General features: G+C 36.4%; 1 protein-coding gene across 1 annotated transcript in view; it reads left to right on the top strand.

The window, feature by feature from the left end:
• Positions 1 to 19,427, top strand: part of IL31RA (interleukin 31 receptor A) — a 31,291-nt gene that overhangs the window by 6,977 nt on the left and 4,887 nt on the right. Inside the window, exons 2-14 of the mRNA XM_061469383.1 lie at positions 2,034 to 2,115; positions 2,842 to 3,138; positions 4,497 to 4,617; positions 5,301 to 5,482; positions 6,098 to 6,249; positions 8,199 to 8,364; positions 8,962 to 9,044; positions 9,915 to 10,131; positions 11,614 to 11,796; positions 13,332 to 13,433; positions 14,769 to 14,915; positions 17,277 to 17,417; positions 18,726 to 18,819. Coding sequence (XP_061325367.1) covers positions 2,064 to 2,115; positions 2,842 to 3,138; positions 4,497 to 4,617; positions 5,301 to 5,482; positions 6,098 to 6,249; positions 8,199 to 8,364; positions 8,962 to 9,044; positions 9,915 to 10,131; positions 11,614 to 11,796; positions 13,332 to 13,433; positions 14,769 to 14,915; positions 17,277 to 17,417; positions 18,726 to 18,819 — 1,937 coding nt within the window. The 5' untranslated portion in view covers positions 2,034 to 2,063. The remainder of the gene's footprint in view (positions 1 to 2,033; positions 2,116 to 2,841; positions 3,139 to 4,496; positions 4,618 to 5,300; positions 5,483 to 6,097; positions 6,250 to 8,198; positions 8,365 to 8,961; positions 9,045 to 9,914; positions 10,132 to 11,613; positions 11,797 to 13,331; positions 13,434 to 14,768; positions 14,916 to 17,276; positions 17,418 to 18,725; positions 18,820 to 19,427) is intronic.

The raw sequence follows: 19,427 nt of genomic DNA, 5'->3' as shown, positions 1-19,427 counted from the left end.
AGTGAATCTGAAATCCTAATGTGAAACAGGGACCCTAACAGACTGCAGCAATAGTAATGTCTGCTTTTGCTATGAGCATGATAGAGCTACTTGTCCAGTAAGTAGGAATATTGGACCCTAGGCCCTCATCTGCTAAAGGGGATCTGGAACCTGTATTTTCCACAGGCAGATCTTGTAATTACTTGCCAAAGGGGTAATCTGGGTTGCAATACATTCTGCCCTTCATGTTGGAGTTGGGCCACTTTGCAGACAGGAATTGTTAGAGACAAGCTGGGCTGGATGAGCAGAGAGTGAGGTGGGTTGAAAACTGGCTGAACAAATGGGCCGGGAAGGGCAGTTATCAGTGACACAGTCTGGTTGGAGTCCAATGACTAGTGGTGTATCCCAGGGGTCAGCACTAGATCCAGTCCTGTTTATCATCATCACTAATGATCTGGATGATAGAGCATGCCCTCAGCAAGATTGCTGATGACACGGAACTGGGAGGGGTGGCTGGTATGCCCAGTGTTGTGCTGCCATCCAGAGGGACCTCAGCAAGCTGGAGAAATGGGCTGCCAGGAACCTTATCAAAGAGAACTACCAAACCCAGCACCTGGGGAGGAACAACCTCAAACACCAGTCTGTAGGAGGGCAGCTTTGCCCTGGGAGTCCTGGTGGACAGCGGGTAGAATATGAGCCAGTGATGTGCCCTTGTGGCAAAGAAAGCTAGTGGTATCCTGGGCTGCAGCAGTAGGAGTGTAACCAGCAGGTAAACAGAGGTTCCCATCTGCTCAGCAGTGGTGAGGCCATAGTTGGAGTACTGTGTCCAGATGTGGGCTCCCTGGTGCAAGAGAGGGACATACTAGAGAGAGTCCAATGAACAGCCACAATGATGATTAAGGGACTGGAGCATCTGTCATATTGCAAAAAGGCTGAGGGAGCTGGGACCATTCAGCAAGAATGAGAAGGATCAGGGGGATCTCATTAATGGCTGAAGGGAGGGTGCAAAGAGGTGACAGCCAGGCTCTTTCTACTGACGCCCAGTGGCAGAGCAATAGGCAGTGGGCATGTACTGAAACACAGAAGGTTCTGTCTAATCATCAGGAAACACATTTTCACTGTGAGGGTGACTGAGCATGGGAGCAGGTGGACCAGAGGGTTTGTGGACTTCCCATCCTTGGAGATCTTCAAAAGCCATCTGGACATGTTCCTGGGCAACTGGCTGTGGGTGGCTGTGCATGGAGAGAGTGGCTGGACCAGATGACCTCCAGAGGTCCTTTCCAATCGTCAATCACTCTGTGATTGATTGAATGATGACAGCAGTGCTTAGGGCAAGGGGAAATGTTTGGCTGCTGTCATTTTCACCCTAGGACTCTAGATTAAGCTCTTCCTTCAGAAGAAATAATTCTATTTTGTGTTTTTCCTTCTTCCCCAGAGTTTTGTGGGTTTTTTGGCTGCACAGCAGTTCAGCTTCAAAGAATAAGCCAAAGAGAGGTGCCTTCCCTTGTCTTTGCAGAGTGTTCCTGAAGTCCAGTGCTTGGGACACTTAGCTGGGATAAAAATGTGCATTCACCCTCTCTTGGGTGGCTGATGACTGGACCTGTTGCCCGCTTCCTGAACAATTATTTTAGTGGGTGGTGATGCACAAGAGATAAGAATCAATCCTTCTTCTGCAACAGCCTTCCTTTTTTGAAGAGTTCACTCTGCTAAGCGACTGCTCAGGAGATGGGTAGGCAGGCTGGATTTCAAGTAGATGTAGATGTATTTCTTACCAATTCTTTACATGGTCCTTGGAAGGCACATTACTTTGGTGGATTGGATTGCCCTCAGAAGGATTTCAGGTGTAGTTGCCTCTCTTTGTATACCAAATGTATATGCTGATCTGAGGAGAATTGCATCAAACTTCTCCCATCATGCAAGAAAGTAATAGACAAAGCAATACTTGACTTGAATGTATGTGAGAAATGCTGAATAGCATTGCTAACTCATAGAAATGCTAACAAAGTATTAGGGGGCACCCTTAATTCAAGTATATTATTTTTGTTTTATGACAGCATTTCCTGCCCATAGTTACTGAAAAGGAAATGTTCAGCTGTGTGATTTTGATGTTCGTCCTGCTCTGCAGCTCTATAGCAGGTATGTTACTTGACCTGCCTTGCCATAAGAAAATTTTCCAAAAGTTGACCTTCTCCACATGAAATTTCAAAGAATTCTGAAAAAAAAAGAAAAAAGTATTTTAAAAATAGAAGTTGGTAGGTGATTGGCTTAGTAGTGTACAGTATGTAGAGAAAGATTTATTTATGGTAGTCTTTATGCTTGTGGAATGTTAATTGTGGCCATGATAGCCTGTGTTTGTTCTCTTTTGTATTTAAAGTATTAAAAAAAAGTATTACCTATACAGAGATTCATGCAATTACTACTAATGATCTCATTCCTGATCTAAAAAGTCACCTAACAATGTGTGACTATTGTTCAGGTTTTTTTATGTGATAGTTCCATAGCCAGTTTAAGCTGACACAGGTAACTGCTGAAGTTGGAAGATCAGGTAGTTCCACACTCTCTTTGGCTCTCATATTACTCTCCTTCTGCTGGAGTGCATGTTTGTGTGGCTAGTTGTGAACAATCTGATCTAGATGGGATAGAAATGTCATTCTTAAATAGTGCCTATGGTAATATAGTAATTAATATGCACTAACTTTCCAAACAGCGATATCTGATTCAAATGACTGAGCATTTTATTTGAACCCCATATAGAAAAAAACCTAATTAAGTGATCTGTAGACAACAAAGTAAGTTATCTTTTTTTTCCACTGGTATTTTAAAAGAAATTAGGTTATGTGATTTCTTCGATTTTGCTTTTAGATGAAAACTCTGTCGGAGATGCTGACATTTTCCCTTCAGCTCCTGAAATTGAAAGAGGATCCACCCTGAAACTATTTTGTGTACTCGGAAAGCACTACACACCTCACAGAAATGCAAGCCATATCATCTGGAAACTGAATCATGAATTGATCACTGAGGAAAACTATAACATTGTGAACGAGACTGTGTCTAGTGTAACCATCCATAATTTCACTTACAGCAAAGCTCATGTGAAATGTTTCATTAAGTACTTGGGCAAGGAACAGCTTTTGGTTCACACGGAAGTTAAATCTGGCTGTAAGTAGAAAGGCCAAAAAATTAATTTTAACATTTTTTAAAATAACTTGCTGTAAAAATTTTAAAGTAACTACTTCTTTTTTTTTTAAGCTTGTGGTGTTGTAAGACACGTGTTCAAGTATCTCCTTTTTTTCTGAAATAAAGCATGAAATTTCAGGCATTCCTTACTCACTGTGGTCCATAACCTCTCTGACCCTGACTTCTGGCCAGCTGAAGTGAGTGAAGGTTTTCTGTGATTTCAGATGGTACCAAGTGTTCCCCTTTGGCTATGTCTTTTGTCTGGTTTAGCCAATGTTAGATTTCTCTGGAAAGTATTTCCTCTTTAATCATCTGTTCCGAAACAATTGTAATTATCATCTCTGATGGAGAAAGCTACAGGATAAATACGTATACGAATTCTCTAGTTTATTGAACAGATTAAGTCCAGATTATATTAATTTATATCTGGGGATCCCATTCTAGTAAAGAAGCAATAAATGCAGATAAATAGATCTGTGGCATAAAACCCAGCAGAAGGTATTACATGTCTGCAAAGTTAGGTGTGCCGTAAGTTCGACAATAAAAGAAAGGTCTTTTCAGTCTTGTATTAGGTGGGATAGAAAAGTACTGTTTTGGAGAGAGGGCTTTTTCAACCCATTTATTTCACTGGGTGGCGTTCTCTTCCTTTCAATTCCAGTTTCTTCTATTGAGTGAAGGAATCTGCCTTTAACAAAGGAGTCTTTGAAGGTGTTAATTTTTTATGGATGACTTCAGACTATAGAGATCAGGGAGGATTATTTTCTTTGTTCTATCTTGTTTATAAAATAAAGAGAGTCCAGAATTAGTACTCTATTCAAGGTCATACAGATATGTTGGGCAGCAAATTGTCTTCTGCACTCTGAGATTGTGCAGGCTTCTCAGACTAGGGGTTTTCATAGGGTATGTGGTAAGTGATTCTGGGAAGAAACCAAGAGGAGTTTTACCTCTCAGAGAATGGCTTTTCCTCAGCTTGTGTTTGTTTTCCTTGTACTCACTGGACTGGCCTTAAACTACAGGTTCAGGACAATGTGCGTAGTGGTTAGATATAAGACAGTTAATGAGTTACTGTGAAAATACCTTCAGCCCCACTTAGTTAAGTACTTCTAAGAAGTAGATGAAGAGAATCTTCTTGTCTCACAGGGGAAGAATGGTTTCGATTTTAATTTTGTAACAAGTTCTGAAGGCAGTAAAAAAAATTATAAAATGAGATGCTATGCAAGACTATTTGTGAAGTGTGCCATAATCTGCTTTTTCACCAACAAAATCAGTTACACTCTAAAGTCACTTATTTTTACTAGATTTTTTTTTATTATTATTATTTTAAATCTTTATCATTGTAGTTTCACCAGACACACCAGGAAATATTTCCTGCATTTATTACTTTGATGTTGAACTTACCTGTACCTGGACTTCAGGAAGAGAAACTAATCTTAGGACAAACTATACTCTTTACCGAAAATTGTAAGTATAAGATGTGTTGGGAACTGGGTTGCTGGGGTGAGACCTCCAGCTCCCTTCCCCTCACATCCTGATTTCTGTGAAAAAAAACCCTGGAAACCTAGACTCATTTAGGTTCAGAATCATGATATTTACTCAGTAAATTCAATTAATTTGGGAATGGTATTGGTTGGAAATAGTTGCAGTCTAAACCAGTATTCAGTAGACAAATGTTTACTTTAGAATCAATGTTCACTTATTTCCTTGAAGTAACGTTACTGATTAGATCAAAAGCCGAGTGAGCCTAGGCATAAATGGCGAATGGACGCACTTTTGTTGAAAGTGTTACTGAGGAACTTTCTGTGTAACTAACTATCCTCATTTTGGATGGGTAAAAAGATTAAAGCCCATGTCAATTCTGCTTGACACTAGTAGGGTTTAACCTAGGGACCTCCGAAGTTGTAATGTTTCAGTGAAAGAATCCAGAATTAGTTGTCATTTTTAGATTGCTCCCATCTGGGGATTTGTGTTTACAAATACAAATTTTGTAGTCTCTTGCTGGTTTGTGACCTCATTTTAGAAACATAAATACTTGATTCTTTCATTTACCATTACATTTTAAATACTTTTTAGGACCTTACTTTTTCGTAAGCTACTGTGAATGTAGAGATCAGTGTTGTTTATTTTTCTTTTTTTCTTTTTTTTAGGATGACAGAAGGAAGTGTGACTCGTCCAAGTACAGTGGGCTTCTGTGAAAGCAAAATGGAGTCATGTTCATTTTATTATCCAGATACTCCGTATAGTAGTTCTTTTTGTTTTCAGGTGAAAGCTGAGAATGTTTTGGGTGAAGCCTCATCAGGTTGTGTTCCTATACCTATGGAAAAAATAGGTAATCCAAAAAAAAAGTTAAATAAAGCAGTATATGTCGAGCTGTCTGCACCCTCTGCAGTTCTTTTGCCTTTAGTATACAGATGAGAGAGCTCTGAAACAAATTGTGTAATCAAAGAAGAAAATAATGAAAAAAAAATTCAGTATACTAGTTTTGAAACTATGATTCTGGTTTCATTAGGTTTTAAATTGGTTTCAGTTTTGAAGTGCTATGTAATTTTAATTCTTATCTAAAAGCATGAAGTCTCTGAAATTACATTTAGGGTTTAATAAAATGCTTCATCCTTCCCAAATTTTTTTCATCCCAATTTGAATGCTTAGAATTTAGTTGAATTGAGTCTCTTGTTATGTTTCTTTTTATGCCTTTCCATGTACAATTTTTGATCTGGTTAGTGGTACAGCAGCAGTTTTCCACAATTTCTTGGTCTTACTCAGAGGTGGTTAAAATGATAGTGTGGTGTATTCATACCATGAACCATCTAACTATATTTTTATTAAGCTGATGTCTTAATAGGATGTATGTTACTGCGATAATGATCAAATACAAATAGATGGAGCAATTCTGAACTCTTTAGAAGTGTTTTTCCCTGTTAATGTTTTTGTTTCTCCATTCTAGAGAAATTTGAACCTCCTGAAATACTTTCAGTTAAAAAAATCACTGGTATAAAGCAGTTGCTTACAGTAACCTGGAAAATGCCTGAGAAGATTATCCCTTCACAAGATTTAGTTTGCCAAGTTCAATACAGAAACTTATATTCAAACTCTTTGGTAAGCTACATTACTTTCCTTCTGAATGTTAGCTTCTTTGTGACTAATTAATGTTATAAAAGGGTAAATAGAAGAAAGGACACAACTAGTTGGAAATAACAATTAAAACCTTGTTATTTTAACAAGGTCATTGTTTTGTTGTTTAGGATGAATTGTTCTCTCTTCCTTTTGGTCAGTGTCTGTTTTGGTACATATGATACTTCTGAATATATTTCTGTGAAAGACTGAGGGATTACCTTATGCTAAAGGATTACACACACAGCCAAAATATTTTGTTTTCCTGTCACATTCTGGTGTTGAAAACAGCATTTACTCCCAACCACAACAGTTGAATCAGATTGACATGCAGCAATAATACATTAATTTTTAATTACTTTAATTCATAATACATGAATTAAAGTATTATTTTGCAAGATAGAAAATAAGGGAAGTTATTTTTCTGAGTTTGTCTTTCTTACGGTTAAATGTAACTGCTGTAGGAAAAAACAGTAATCATTTGCTTCTTTGAGATAGCCTATTCCAATGCTCTTCACTATGCAAGTGATTCAGTTTGCAGTCTTACTGTTTCCTCTTCCAAAACTAAGAACAGGCCAGGTTGCTTGTTTTTTAGGGCTGAGATGTCTGCCTTGACCTTACTATTTTATACATTAGATGTGTAATTCTGGGAGAGAGGAATCATGAGGGTAACTAATACTAGTCTTCAGAATTCTAAAAGAGTTCCTGATACTGAAGATGTTTTTAATTAGCATCCTTCTCACGTTCTTGTGGCATTAAAGTGTCTTCAATGTAGAGATGACATAGTAGTTGTTTGATCCAGGTTATAATATTCAGGATGATCTGATGGGCAGGAAGGCTCAGGTCCACCTGGGATATTAGAAACTGAACTAATACTTATTTAAAAGACCTTTTCAAGATGTTTATCCCTTTGGAGTCAGGACACTGGTGTTCTTCTGATACTTACATGCATATGGGATCCTTCCCAAATGTTGAAAACATTCATATTTTTTGTGAAGTTACAGTAACATTGTGTATTGTATCTTTGTCATCACCTGTATAAGAAAACACCTGTCTACTTTTTCTCCATCAAATACAGTCTACATCCGTTTTCTTCCTCAGAACTTACCTGTGATTTTTCCACAGACATTCTAGAGAGAAAATAGTAGCAGCGACTAATAACAACAAAAATTCAGTGAGTTTAGTTCTGCAGGATCTTAGACAGGCATGATTCATAGTTTTGAGATGTGAGTGGATTCCTTTTAAAATGAAGAAATTACCTTGTCATCACTTTTCCAAGAAAATATTCTTGGGATATTTCTGGTATTCTTATCTTCCTTCACCATTTAAAGACTCCATCTGTTTTTTTTTTTTTCTCTTGGTACCAGAATTTTCTGTGTTTCCATTGGTCTTTTTGTTTTAATCATATGCTGGTAATCTTTGGGGTGGGCTACAGCCACACTGTTATATGGTTAAGACCTAGAAACCCTGTAGCCCAGAAAAGAAGATCAAGAAACAAGTACCTAGCTGGCTCACAAGCTGCAGGTGATCACTGCTTCCCCAGGGATGCTTCTGCTGGTTCCTGGAGCTGTGTCGGGATGGTATGGTGATCCTGGCCTTAGCAGTACCCAGTTGCTTCCCAGCAGTGGGAAATGCAATCATCCAGCACTTCCTGTGCCAGCACAGCTGCTCTAGAATCATGTGTGAGCTGCACACAGTTCATGCCATCGGTCGGTGAGTACAGACGTAGTTATGGCTCAAGTTTTTCAAACCCTGGAGTTTTACAGGGTGAATGGATGTACACAGAAAAACGAAATGTGAAACAAGTAATGTTGAATTTCAGAGGAGTGAGGTGGAAACATGAAAACTGTATCCTTTGTGGTTTGTTTTTTAAAACTATGTCATATATCTGCATGCAATTGTATAGCAAATAACTTCTGTTCATGTACCTTCAGGAATTTATCACTGTCCCACTGAATTCTGCAGCGAAAATAGGATCATGTAATCTCACAGGTCTGTGGGACTCCACAGAATATTCAGTTGCCATTCGGTGTATCAGTGCTGTGTCAATATTCTGGAGTGAATGGAGTAGAGGGAAAAGAGCAAACACAGAAGAGAAAGGTAACCTAACTATTTCCTAAGCTTTTCTTTGCTTATACTTCAGGGTATTAGGATTTAATAACGGAAAACTGTATTTTTAGCATATTATGTCTGTTGAAGATAGAATTCTGTTTTTAAAGAGAACATGCGTTTTATTTAAATACAGAAGGACAAAAACAATTTGTGGAGGAGATTAACAAATTGATACACACAACATGACGAAGAAAATGAGTGAATAGTCGTTGAAGATGAGAGGAATGAAGTGTAAATGGAGACTGAACATTGCTAGGTAGGATAGTAACAGAAATGCAGTGTAGCAGGTATGTCTGAGAAAAAGAGTTATAAGTAGAGAAATTAAATTGCCAGTTATAAAACACACCTAGAAATTTTCCTATAGAACTTAAGAAATAAAAGAAAGCAGAAGGAAACGTATTGAAAGAGGGAGGCTGTAGTAATTAGAGAATTAAGGCACAGCAAAAGGCACATTACCCAAGGGAAAAGTTTTTACTAAGTTACTCTCGGATTGCAGTTTTGAAACCTTTTTTATTGTTTCTGCTATGTTACAGTATCTTTTAAATATAATAACAAATGTCAAGATATTTTTATGTCTTTAAATAGCTCCTTCAGAAAAAGTGGATTTGTGGAGGGTAATTGAGTCTTCACACCCAGCTGGAAGTAGATCTGTACATCTTATGTGGAAGGTATATACTCTTTCTGTGAACTGGTAATCGTATTGCTATCCTGCAACCAATGTTAGAATCATAGAATGGTTTGGATTGAACAGGACCTTAAGATCATCAATTTCCAATCCCCCTGCTATGGGCAGGGACACCTCACACTAAACCGTGTCACCCAAGGCTCTGTCCAACCTGGCCTTGAATGCTGCCAGGGATGGAGCATTTACCACCTCCTTGAGCAACACATTCCTGTGCCTCACCACCCTTAAAGGACGTCTTCCTTATATCCAGTCTAAACTTCCCCTGTTTAAGCTTTAACCCGTTACCCCTTGTCCTATCACTACAGTCCCTGATGAAGAAGTTTCTCATCGACCAACACCCCCAAGCCCTTCATGTTGTGTTGAAGTATTTAGTGTTGTAGGACATGTAGCTGCCATGGGGTTTTGCTGTTGTTGGGGAAAAAGCCTCACTGAACTGAATCAGAATGGAAAAGACTTTTTTTTTTTTTTCCTTTATTAAACAGTAGATAAATAGAGTTTTGTGCTCTGTGCAGAAAGGAAGGGTTTAATTTTGTTCAGATCACTGGAAATCTGATTGAAATTCCTTGCAACTGCACTTAAATAGTACAGCTTACCAAAGCTGTGTTTACGTTAACTTTAGTAGAGTGACCAGAGGCTCTTTGTGTTTCTAATCTCAGTATTTGACTTCTGAACCTTTCCTTCAATGAAGTTGTTACAGCTCATTGTCCTGAAAATGGGACTTAAGAAAGTATCTTTCTTTTCTAAATATTTAAATATTCTAAATCATTTTGTAATTGGATCTTTAATACAGTATATACTTTTGATTATACAAATAACACTGTGAAATACTTACTACTGAATGTTTTTGTAATAGCCATTAAACAGCTTTCCACCTTCTGGGAGAATTCTAGGCTACAAAATACAGTATTTTCCAGAAAGCAATGCTACCCTTAAAATGACCAACATCTCTACCAATGAGAAGATGATTTTACTTTTAAATGAAGAGGCATATATAATATCTGTTACTGTCTATAACTCTGCTGGAAATTCTCCTGAAGCTGTTTTGAGGATTCCATCCACTGATGAAAGACGTAAGATTTCTCAGTGTTTTAATACTTTTTTCTCATTAACAAAAAAAAATAATAAAATTCTTCCTGACATCTGTTTAAGTTCTGTTGTAGTGGAAGCAAAGTTGTGCTAGGGACTTTTGTCTCATATATACATATGTATGCACATGTATATGTATGCATATGAATATGTATATATGTAGTATTTGCAAAGCTGTGTAGTCCGGTACTTTTTAGTAGAACAATATTATCTGGTTGTCTTATTTTGCTATTGCATATCATGCTTTTGTTGTAGGTGATTATTGTTAGGGATTTTTGCTTTGAGATGAAGTTGTTAAGATACTAGCACTTTCTGATATCTTATTAGAATTTCTATTTTATTACTTTCTGAGGGTTTTTTGTTTTGTTTTGATTTGTTTTTTTAGCCTTGGGTCTCCAAATGAATTTATAGAGTCCCACTTAATTCTGTCTCATCCCTCTACTAGGTCACAAAATTGGTTACCACAGGGCATTATAGAAGTGCATTTAACATCATTCAAAGATGCGTTTAATACAAGTCCTAAGATATGTCAGTGGAAGCAGGGAGAGAAACACTGTGTTTATTCTCATTTCCTGTGCATTCCCAAAATTCTTCATCCCACCTACTGCCACGGTCAGGAAGCTGGTTTGCTCTAGCACAACAGTTGTGTTCTTTGGCTTTTATGTTTAATTCTAATATCTCTGAGCCTTGTGTTGCAACATCTTTCTGCCTACCCATGATCCCAAAGAGAGGCTCTCCTACACTGCTCACGTGTCAGTTGTTCATGAAATAAATGCAAGTGTTTCCCTGGAACTGCTTAGTCAAATTTCACTTCTAATCAGAAAACTGGATATGTAGATGTGAAGTCATCTTGTTGCGGAGCTGGCTGGCTACATCTGTGTACACTTATGTGTTCCACAATAAGTGTTTTCCTGATTTTTCCGTGCTGTGACATGCCTTTTTTTTTCCTTGCATACATTTATTTTCCTTCTACTTCACCAAGTCTTTTTTGCCGGGTTGGGTTTTCACTCAGACTCCATTACCTCTATTCTGCAGTTTTGCTTCACTGTCATTCATGACGTTGCTGACTTGATTTCCTGTTTTGCTATTGCCTTTGTAATCTCAAACAAAACTTGCTTATCATCATTACCTGTAAAATTGGTTTGTGAAACTTTACAGTCTGTGAAATTTAGATCCTTAAAGAAATACTAGTCTTTGATTCTGTATGTGTAAATCTCCTTGAGTATCATGTTTTCAATTTCCCCTCCCCTTTTTCATTGTAATAATTCATATATGCTTAATTTTAAAGTGTTTTGAGTACTTGTATGTTAACACAGGTATAAAGTAACTTTAAAATGTCTTTTTTAACAAAACCTTGACTAAGTCCCATACTCTTCTAAAGGAGCAATCTCAGCTTGCTGTGAGTACTTTTCTTGCTGCAGTTTTTATGACAATAGAATTGATGACACTTTCTGTTAAACTTTTAGCTTCTCAGATGATTGAAACAGTGAGGACCTTTACGACAAGTGAAGAATTGGTTGTGAAATGGGTAGCCTTCAAACCAGAAGTAACTGAATATGTAGTGGAGTGGTATGAGGAACTGGAGACAGATCCTTTCAGTAGATCATGGCAATATGTATCAAATTCTACAGAATGGAAAACTAACAAAAGTATGTTCATTTATCAGTTGCAGCTGTAATAATGCACAGATAGATATGTATTTATGTGTATTTATTTATAAGTAGACCAGAAAGAACAAACCGTTTTAAAAAACAGTATTATTACATGCTTTATTAAAATCTTTGCATATTATTTATGCGAATTTTAACTTTCTTAAATTTCCATGTGGTATGCAAGATGGTGTTTTCAAAGTTTTCAGAAAATAAGTACCCTGCCTTTTCTAAAGTGTAAAGGAACACTCTTTTTATTAATTATAATGATGATGAGCTTGCCCATGAAATTTTGTCTTACAGACTTAGACAACAGTGATTTAAATACTGTTTTTATGCTACAGTAAAACAAATCAAACAAAAATCCGCTTGAAGCAAATTCAACAGCAGTTAATTACACATTGAACTGAGATGGGCTAGTTGAGTCATATGCTGAGAAGTGTGCAATTCAGCAATTTACTGTGAGGAGTAAACACTGTTTATGGCTGTTCTCAATATATAAAACCCCCAGCTTTCCTCCTCAGCATTATTAGGAGATCTTTGTTTACCCTAAGCACAAGTCACATTAGAAATTTCAAGGCAAATTCAGATTACTCTTAATCAGGCCTAGTTCTGGCATTCTTTTGTAAAATTATCTTAAGGATGATATGCGGGCCATCATAGCTTCTGCTGGGCTGTAATAGGTATCAGGGACTGAAAAAGTATCAGCGAATTGATACAATGCAGGCATCTGTTGATAGCTGTATTCTCACTGAACAAGTTGCAGAGCTTGAGGATGAACAGTTTAGGAAATCCTTTACACTATCATCCCATGGGGTGTAATGCTGCAGATGTGTCCTCTCAGAGTTGATGAGAGTTTCTTGTAAGTAGGGTTGCACTCTGTCAATTACTTGGCTGCTGGATTGTTCAGAGTTCAAAACTTCATTTCCAGAAGCTCAAACTATGTCTTGAAATATATAAAACATATAAAATTATACAGCAGACATTTCACTTGTACAATTGTACTTCTGAGTCAAGCTGCTTAGAGGCATATCTGCGGTTGGCATAACTGGAACATCAACGTAGAGTTAAGAGCTCGGGCTCCATTGTGCCTTTTTTAGCTGTTTGATGCATGAGACAAAACTTTACTCTGCAAAGCAGTTAACTTAAATATATGTGAAATTAAAAATACGCCTGGAAGCATCATTTTATACTGGTTATTTGAAAAGAAAAAACATCCAAAACCTTAGACTGTTACAAGATAACTTTGCTTCCTATAGAGAAGCTGAATAATGCTGGAGTATAATTACTCATTCAAATTTTTAGTTGAAAAATGAGTCAGAAACCAAGTGCTCTTATGAATACTACTAAATAAAATTCTGTTAAGGACAGTAATGGGCACTTTAGGCAATAAATATGCATTGTGCTTGCTAAAATGTTGAAGGAAAATAGAGGTCTGTAACAATGTATTTAGAACTGTGCTGTAATTTACTCTGTTCATTGTGTTAATCTTGCACAGAGAACTGTATTTCAACATTCCTTCTTTTTGTTTACAGAAAACTTTAAACCATTTGTATGCTATAACATCTCAGTGTATCCTCTCTATGGAAATAAAGTAGCAGCTCCATATTCCATACAAACTTACATTCAACAGAAGAGTATGTATTTTAAACTAATAATGTTGTGAAATGTGTGTTCTGGTCTGTTTCTCGGGGTGTATTATCTTTGAGTAATTTGGAACTGGCCTTACTGAAGGAGAGATACAGATGCTGAAAAAAAGCCAGGAATCAGGCTTCCTGATTTCTGTTCATAGATCAGCTACTGAATTGTTCAGTAAAACACATGTATCTTGTGATACTCATGCTGCTTGCAATCCACTCATTTGTTGTAAAGTTCACATACTGTATACAAAGCACTTGGAAACATTTTAAACTGGCTATCTCTTAAATATTACAGATTATTTAGGTATATAATTAGACTTGATTTTAATGCTTGGCTGCATTTATCAGTCCTAATATATGATGCAGTTCTACTCATGGAATAAAATGATCGTTTGAAAAGCTTGCTTTAAAAAAAAACAACAAAACCAAAATACTTATAGTTCTGCACATAAAACTTGGTAAGAAGCCATGATGTTTGCAGTTTGGGTAGAAACTCTGAATGATTGTGTGTGCGGAAGGCTTCTTTATTTGTAAAAGTTTAATGTGAATTCAGTGATTTATACAGCCAGTAGTAAGAATGTAGTTTACTGGTAATTTTAAGATTTCAGGTGAAAATGTCAATTTCTGTTCATGTGCATATATAGGTCTGTGTAAGTGTGCATGCATACATAGTACAAGGCACCCCTAAAAGGCGTTAATTACTAGGAGAAGGTAATAGAGTATTTCATGCTTGATTAGAACTATGTTTTAAGTGCTTTCCTGTGTATAGGGACCTGTGACATTACTAAAGGTTGTCAGAGAATGGAAAGGAAGGTACTTGTTTTAAAACTGAAGGACAGAGAACTCTTGCTTTGAAGTTACAAGCAATGCGTGAGGCTGTATTGTATAAGTAGACTTCGTCTAATGTAATGGACAAAAACTGGGGGTGCTGGACATCTCAGCTGAATCTCAGCTCAGCCAGAGACATCTTGTGTGCATAGTGACCTTGCAATTGAGTTCCTTCTGAGTGCATAAGGATGTTTTACTTCTTGATCAGTCTGTGATGTTGTGAGGATAGAGCCTTTTAATGGTCTCAAGGTATTCAGATGCAGTAACACTGAGAACTATGCAAACGCTAGGACAGATGAAAAGAAGTATTATCAGAAAAAAATCACACATTAAAGAAGATGAAAAAAGTTAAGGGCTATATCAGATCGTTAAGATGACACATTTAATTGTACATGGGTTGCTGCTAATGTTACTGGTATGTGTGAAATAACACAGATGGATAACACTGTAGTACTTAGGCTATTTTACTACTGAGTGTTTTTAATCTGTAATGCTTCTGTGTAGAGCCATCAGAAGGACCTGTGGCTGACACAGGCATTCCAGGCAAAAATGAAGTTACAATAAAATGGAACGAGATTTCAAAGGATAAAAGAAATGGATTTATCAGTAACTATACAATATTTTATAAACCTGAAGATGGAAAAGAATTGAGTAAGTATACATTAAGCACCAATTCTTTCAACAGGGTTATGACAGTCTGCTGTCTGAAGATAGTTATTTTCATAGTTATTAGCACACTTTCTTATTGCATGTTATAAATATGTCTGAAAATACTGGTATTAAAATGTGGCTTACATAAAGGCTAATTTATTTTTTTTTAGGTTTAATTGAAATGAATATTCTAGTGAATAGTCCCTGCTTTAATACTACACATATTGTGTTCTTCCTCAGTTTCTTTGCTCTGAATTTATTTTGTACAGCACTGCTTGGCCCCCCATCTTTTTTACTGTTAGTGTTGTACTACCCATGGTACTACGGCCATGACTGTTGACCATATTGTCCTTTCTGCTTCTCAGATGTAAATCTGATAGATTTCCATGCGATAAATGTAGTCAGTGTATGGCAACATTATCATTCCTCTTCCATTTCCAGACCAGTATGGAAAGTGAGAGGCTTTTTGCAAATTGTTATCCATTAACAGTAAAAAAAAAAAAAAAAATCAGATTTTCAGGAGTTTGCCAAATTGGAGAGTATTATTTGTCAGATACTTGCTGTTTTTACCTTTTACATAAGTACTAGTCTCCCTTCACCTTCAACTCTCTCATCCACCATGGCACACCTGTGAAGCTAATGGAGAAAGTAATGACAGTAGTAGAGAAGCTAAAATGGAGCTAAAATATACTGAATAGTTGTAGATCCTGTGCACATTCATGAATTTGAACCTCGTGAGGGTTCAGTGAATTTAAAAGTTCCATGAATGTCCTTGGAAGGATGCCTCTCCCAGGCCCTAAGCTTCTGGAAGTATGGTGGAAATTTTCCAATAATAATGCTTTTTACAGTCAGTTCTATAATAAAAGCAAGCCAGCAAATGATAGTCAAGAAGCTAAAATGTACTGCCAAGAAATAGTTTCTTTGTACGTAGTTTTTAGATTATTTTTTTCAAATGTGCTTGATTTTGTGTGCTTGGTATTGCTTTTCTGCTCTGGAAGCTGCATAACTTTTTGAGCATATTCTTAATCTCCGAACTCAAGTATAGCATCCATGCCAGGTGTCAGTATATTCCTATCTATTCAGAATTTCCCTAGCCTAAATCTCAGCAGAATTTTTTATGAGAGGTGTTTGGTGACCTGAATTTGTTCTTCCTGTATATTTTATGAAGAATGCTGTTGGATCATTCAGTACTTCAGAAATGGTCCATTTTCCTCCTTTTTTTAGACATCACTGTTAGCAGATACATAACAATATTTTTTGAAAAAAGATATCAAACTTGCAAGTCTTTTGATGTCTTCAGTTGCTTCTGGGTATCCAGTTTGGAGCCAGGGCAAGAGTATTCTTGGTAAATTTTAAATTAGAAAGAGGAAGCTCATTATTTTTGTCAGATTCAGTCTTCTGCAATCAACTTTTCCTGCCATTGTTAGTTTCTGAGTAATTTAATGTTGACTGCTTTGTGCAAGGTTATCCTTAAAACATTCAGCGTCATGTTATGGAGCCATGTATATCTGTATTACTTCTGCTTAGTAAAGCAGACTTCTGCCCTCTTTAGGGGTTCAGATTAGTTTCTTTAGGAATTTAGTTTTAAACAACAACCCAAACCACTTAAATTTAAATGGCAAAACCTTACTGTACTGGTGTTTTTTGAGGTTTTTCTCTGATGTCACATCTTTTTGATAAGAACAGAACTTCAGTGATTTAGATGTCATAATATGAACATGCTTTTAATACTGTTTGTACACATAGAATGTTATGACATATACCCTGCTTAAAAGAATTGGAAAGTGAAGCACATCATACTAGTTCCAGTAATGGAGAAAGTATTGCAAGTGTTGAGTTCTATTCAGAAAAGTGTTTGAAACTTGGAAAAAAAAATCCTGTTGATTTTGGCTTTCCTCTGATATTCTTGGGGTGATAACCCAGAGCTGATAAATTGCATCCTTTTGGATGATCAATGTCTAAATACATGTCCTAGAAGTATGGTTAAATTTAATGAGCTGCAGAAACTACTTTAAGAAGTTCTTAATTTCTGAGCATAGGTCCCAGGATATAAAGTTCTAAAAGCACTGTTTTCAGTGATAAACTACAGGAGACCATAATTTGCCTTGTCATTAATATCAGAAAAAAAAAAGTGTATTTATTTTTAAAAGTATATATCATTTACTTTTTTTTCTTGAAACTTTTAAGTGTCATTGATAAACATAGTTTAGTAATTTTTCTCAGAGGACTGATAAGGTTGCTTTGTATTTCAAGTTATGTGTAAAATACTTCGTATCACTGTAAAAGATGCTAAATAAGTGTACAGTTCCCTGATATAATACTATTTTGTGTGTTTATTGACATAAATCTTCTCCTAAAAAGATGAAACAGTGAAGTCTGATGTTCTGCAATACAAACTGAAGTCCTTACAGGCTGATACGCAATATACTGTCTATATCATGGCAAGCAATGAAGCTGGTGGAACCAGTGGAGAGCCAAAAACCTTCAAGACTTTGAAATTCAGTAAGTAATATTCCTGGTTAGTTATGACTATTTTAAAAGCAGGTTTGAGAGTAAGAATTATAGAATATTTTTGTTTTAGGCATTTGTTAATTTTATTTTTTTTTTATATTAGTGTTTAACGAAACAAGGAAGAATTACCAACACTAGCTGAATTTAACTCAGTTTCACTGATCATCTCACAGAATAAAACCTCAGGATTAGAAATCAGACCCCCAAAATCTTGTTTTCAGTAAAGCTGTGGAATACTATGGATGTTTGTGGGATCTGTCATGCTGTCAGTTGAGTGATGGCGTGCCTAACAGTTTGATTAAAAACAGTCATTTCCATCTGAGAGACTAGATTTAGAATAGCTGGGCATTGCATTGCATTTCTTCTTCTATGTAAATTTAAGTAGTAAATGAATGCACAGGATGTGGCCATTGTGCGTGGGGAGATAATCTCTTAAGTTTTCTAGACATATTTACTGTGGAGGTTGATATGACGCCCATGGGTTCAGATGGTTCCTCACTTCTACTTCTGGAAGAATGCTTCCAGTACATGTATTTTCATGGTGGTGGCCAAACTGAAATGTAAAAAAGTGCATGAATTATCCCTAAACTTTTTATGGGATTCAAAGCTGATTTATTTTTTGTCTGAAAAGTCATCTGCTAGTTTTCTAGTAAAACGCAAAGTAAGGTAGACTATGCTGAGGTCTGGTCTCTATTGCTGTCAGTATTTACCTCTAGTAGGTTCTTGGAAGCCAGCTTAGAAATCTGTGCAGTATTTTGTGTATTCAAAACCTATTTCCTGCATTGAATTTACTATTTATTTTGTAGTGATGGGTAAAAGCGGCACTATATGGCAGTTTTAGGTGATTCTAAACCAACAGGTACCTGGAGGGGTGTAGGCTCTTAATTCTAGGTGACTTTCAAAGATTGGCTTGGTATGACCCTAAGCAACCTGATTCTGATTTCAAAGTTGGATGAGATGACCTGTAGATATCCCCTCCAATATGAATTATTCTGTGATTCTGTTAAATGAAGGAAATTTTAAAATTCAATACATCTGTTCCTGAGATATCCTGACAAGTCTCATTATGAGCAGCTTTTCTGGCTCAGTGACAGGTTGGATTAAAAATATTCATCTTTTAAAAATTGTGCAATGAGTACCTTACAGTATTCTGAATAGTTTTGGCTAGTTTTAGCATAGCATTTTAGAACTGTGTAATTAGGTGTCTTGGATGTTGGACATTAGCTATCTTAAGGCAATACTTGAAGAAATTATAAACATCTGTGGTGTTGGGTTTTCTTTTCCTTCTCTCCTCTAAAGATCAGGAAGATGTTATTTTCATTGCTCTGCCTGTTGGATTAAGCATGTTGGTTCTGCTAGGCTTTTGGATAACATACATTTTGAAAAAACATGCGTGAGTACGTTTTCTACCTTCTAAAACTGAATGCAATCAGTTAATTTTAACTTGTAAAAGGCAAATTTTTATATATATATATATAGAAATGATTTTGTTGGGTTCCAAACCGATGTCAAATTAAGAAAATAAGCAATTGGAGTAACAAAGAACTAAGCATACAGGTTATCTTGTAACTTCTGTAGTCCAAAAGTAAATACAAACTTTTAGAAAGTGCAGTAAATCAGAAAAAAAAAAAGAAATAGGAGAAGCAGATTTACATACCACCTATATCAATTTATGGAAAATGCTGTATGCCATTTGCAGTTCCATGGTCAACCAAGTGAGGGGAACATACTTCAAACTAATTAGTGAAGAATTAATAACGCCAAAATACAGTTTTCCAGGTCCTCATAGTACATCTCCTAGTACACCACTAGAACACGTCACATAACCTCTGTTGCTTAACTTAGCTACATTGGTGTTACTTTTGTTAGTTTGTGACACTTACTCTGAACCGTAAAGAAGTCATGAAGAAACTAGAAATTACATCACCTCAAATGAAACATTTGGATGTTTGATCCATTGGTATGGATCCCTGTCTATACCTGATTCATAACCCTTTAGTA

This window comes from Pezoporus flaviventris, unplaced genomic scaffold (genome assembly GCF_033815535.1).
Source record: "Pezoporus flaviventris isolate CSIRO_AGI_PZ_B2104156 unplaced genomic scaffold, CSIRO_AGI_Pfla_v1 ptg000057l, whole genome shotgun sequence".
In the NCBI taxonomy this organism is placed as follows: domain Eukaryota; kingdom Metazoa; phylum Chordata; class Aves; order Psittaciformes; family Psittacidae; genus Pezoporus; species Pezoporus flaviventris.
This window is presented reverse-complemented; position numbering and strand designations above follow the sequence as displayed.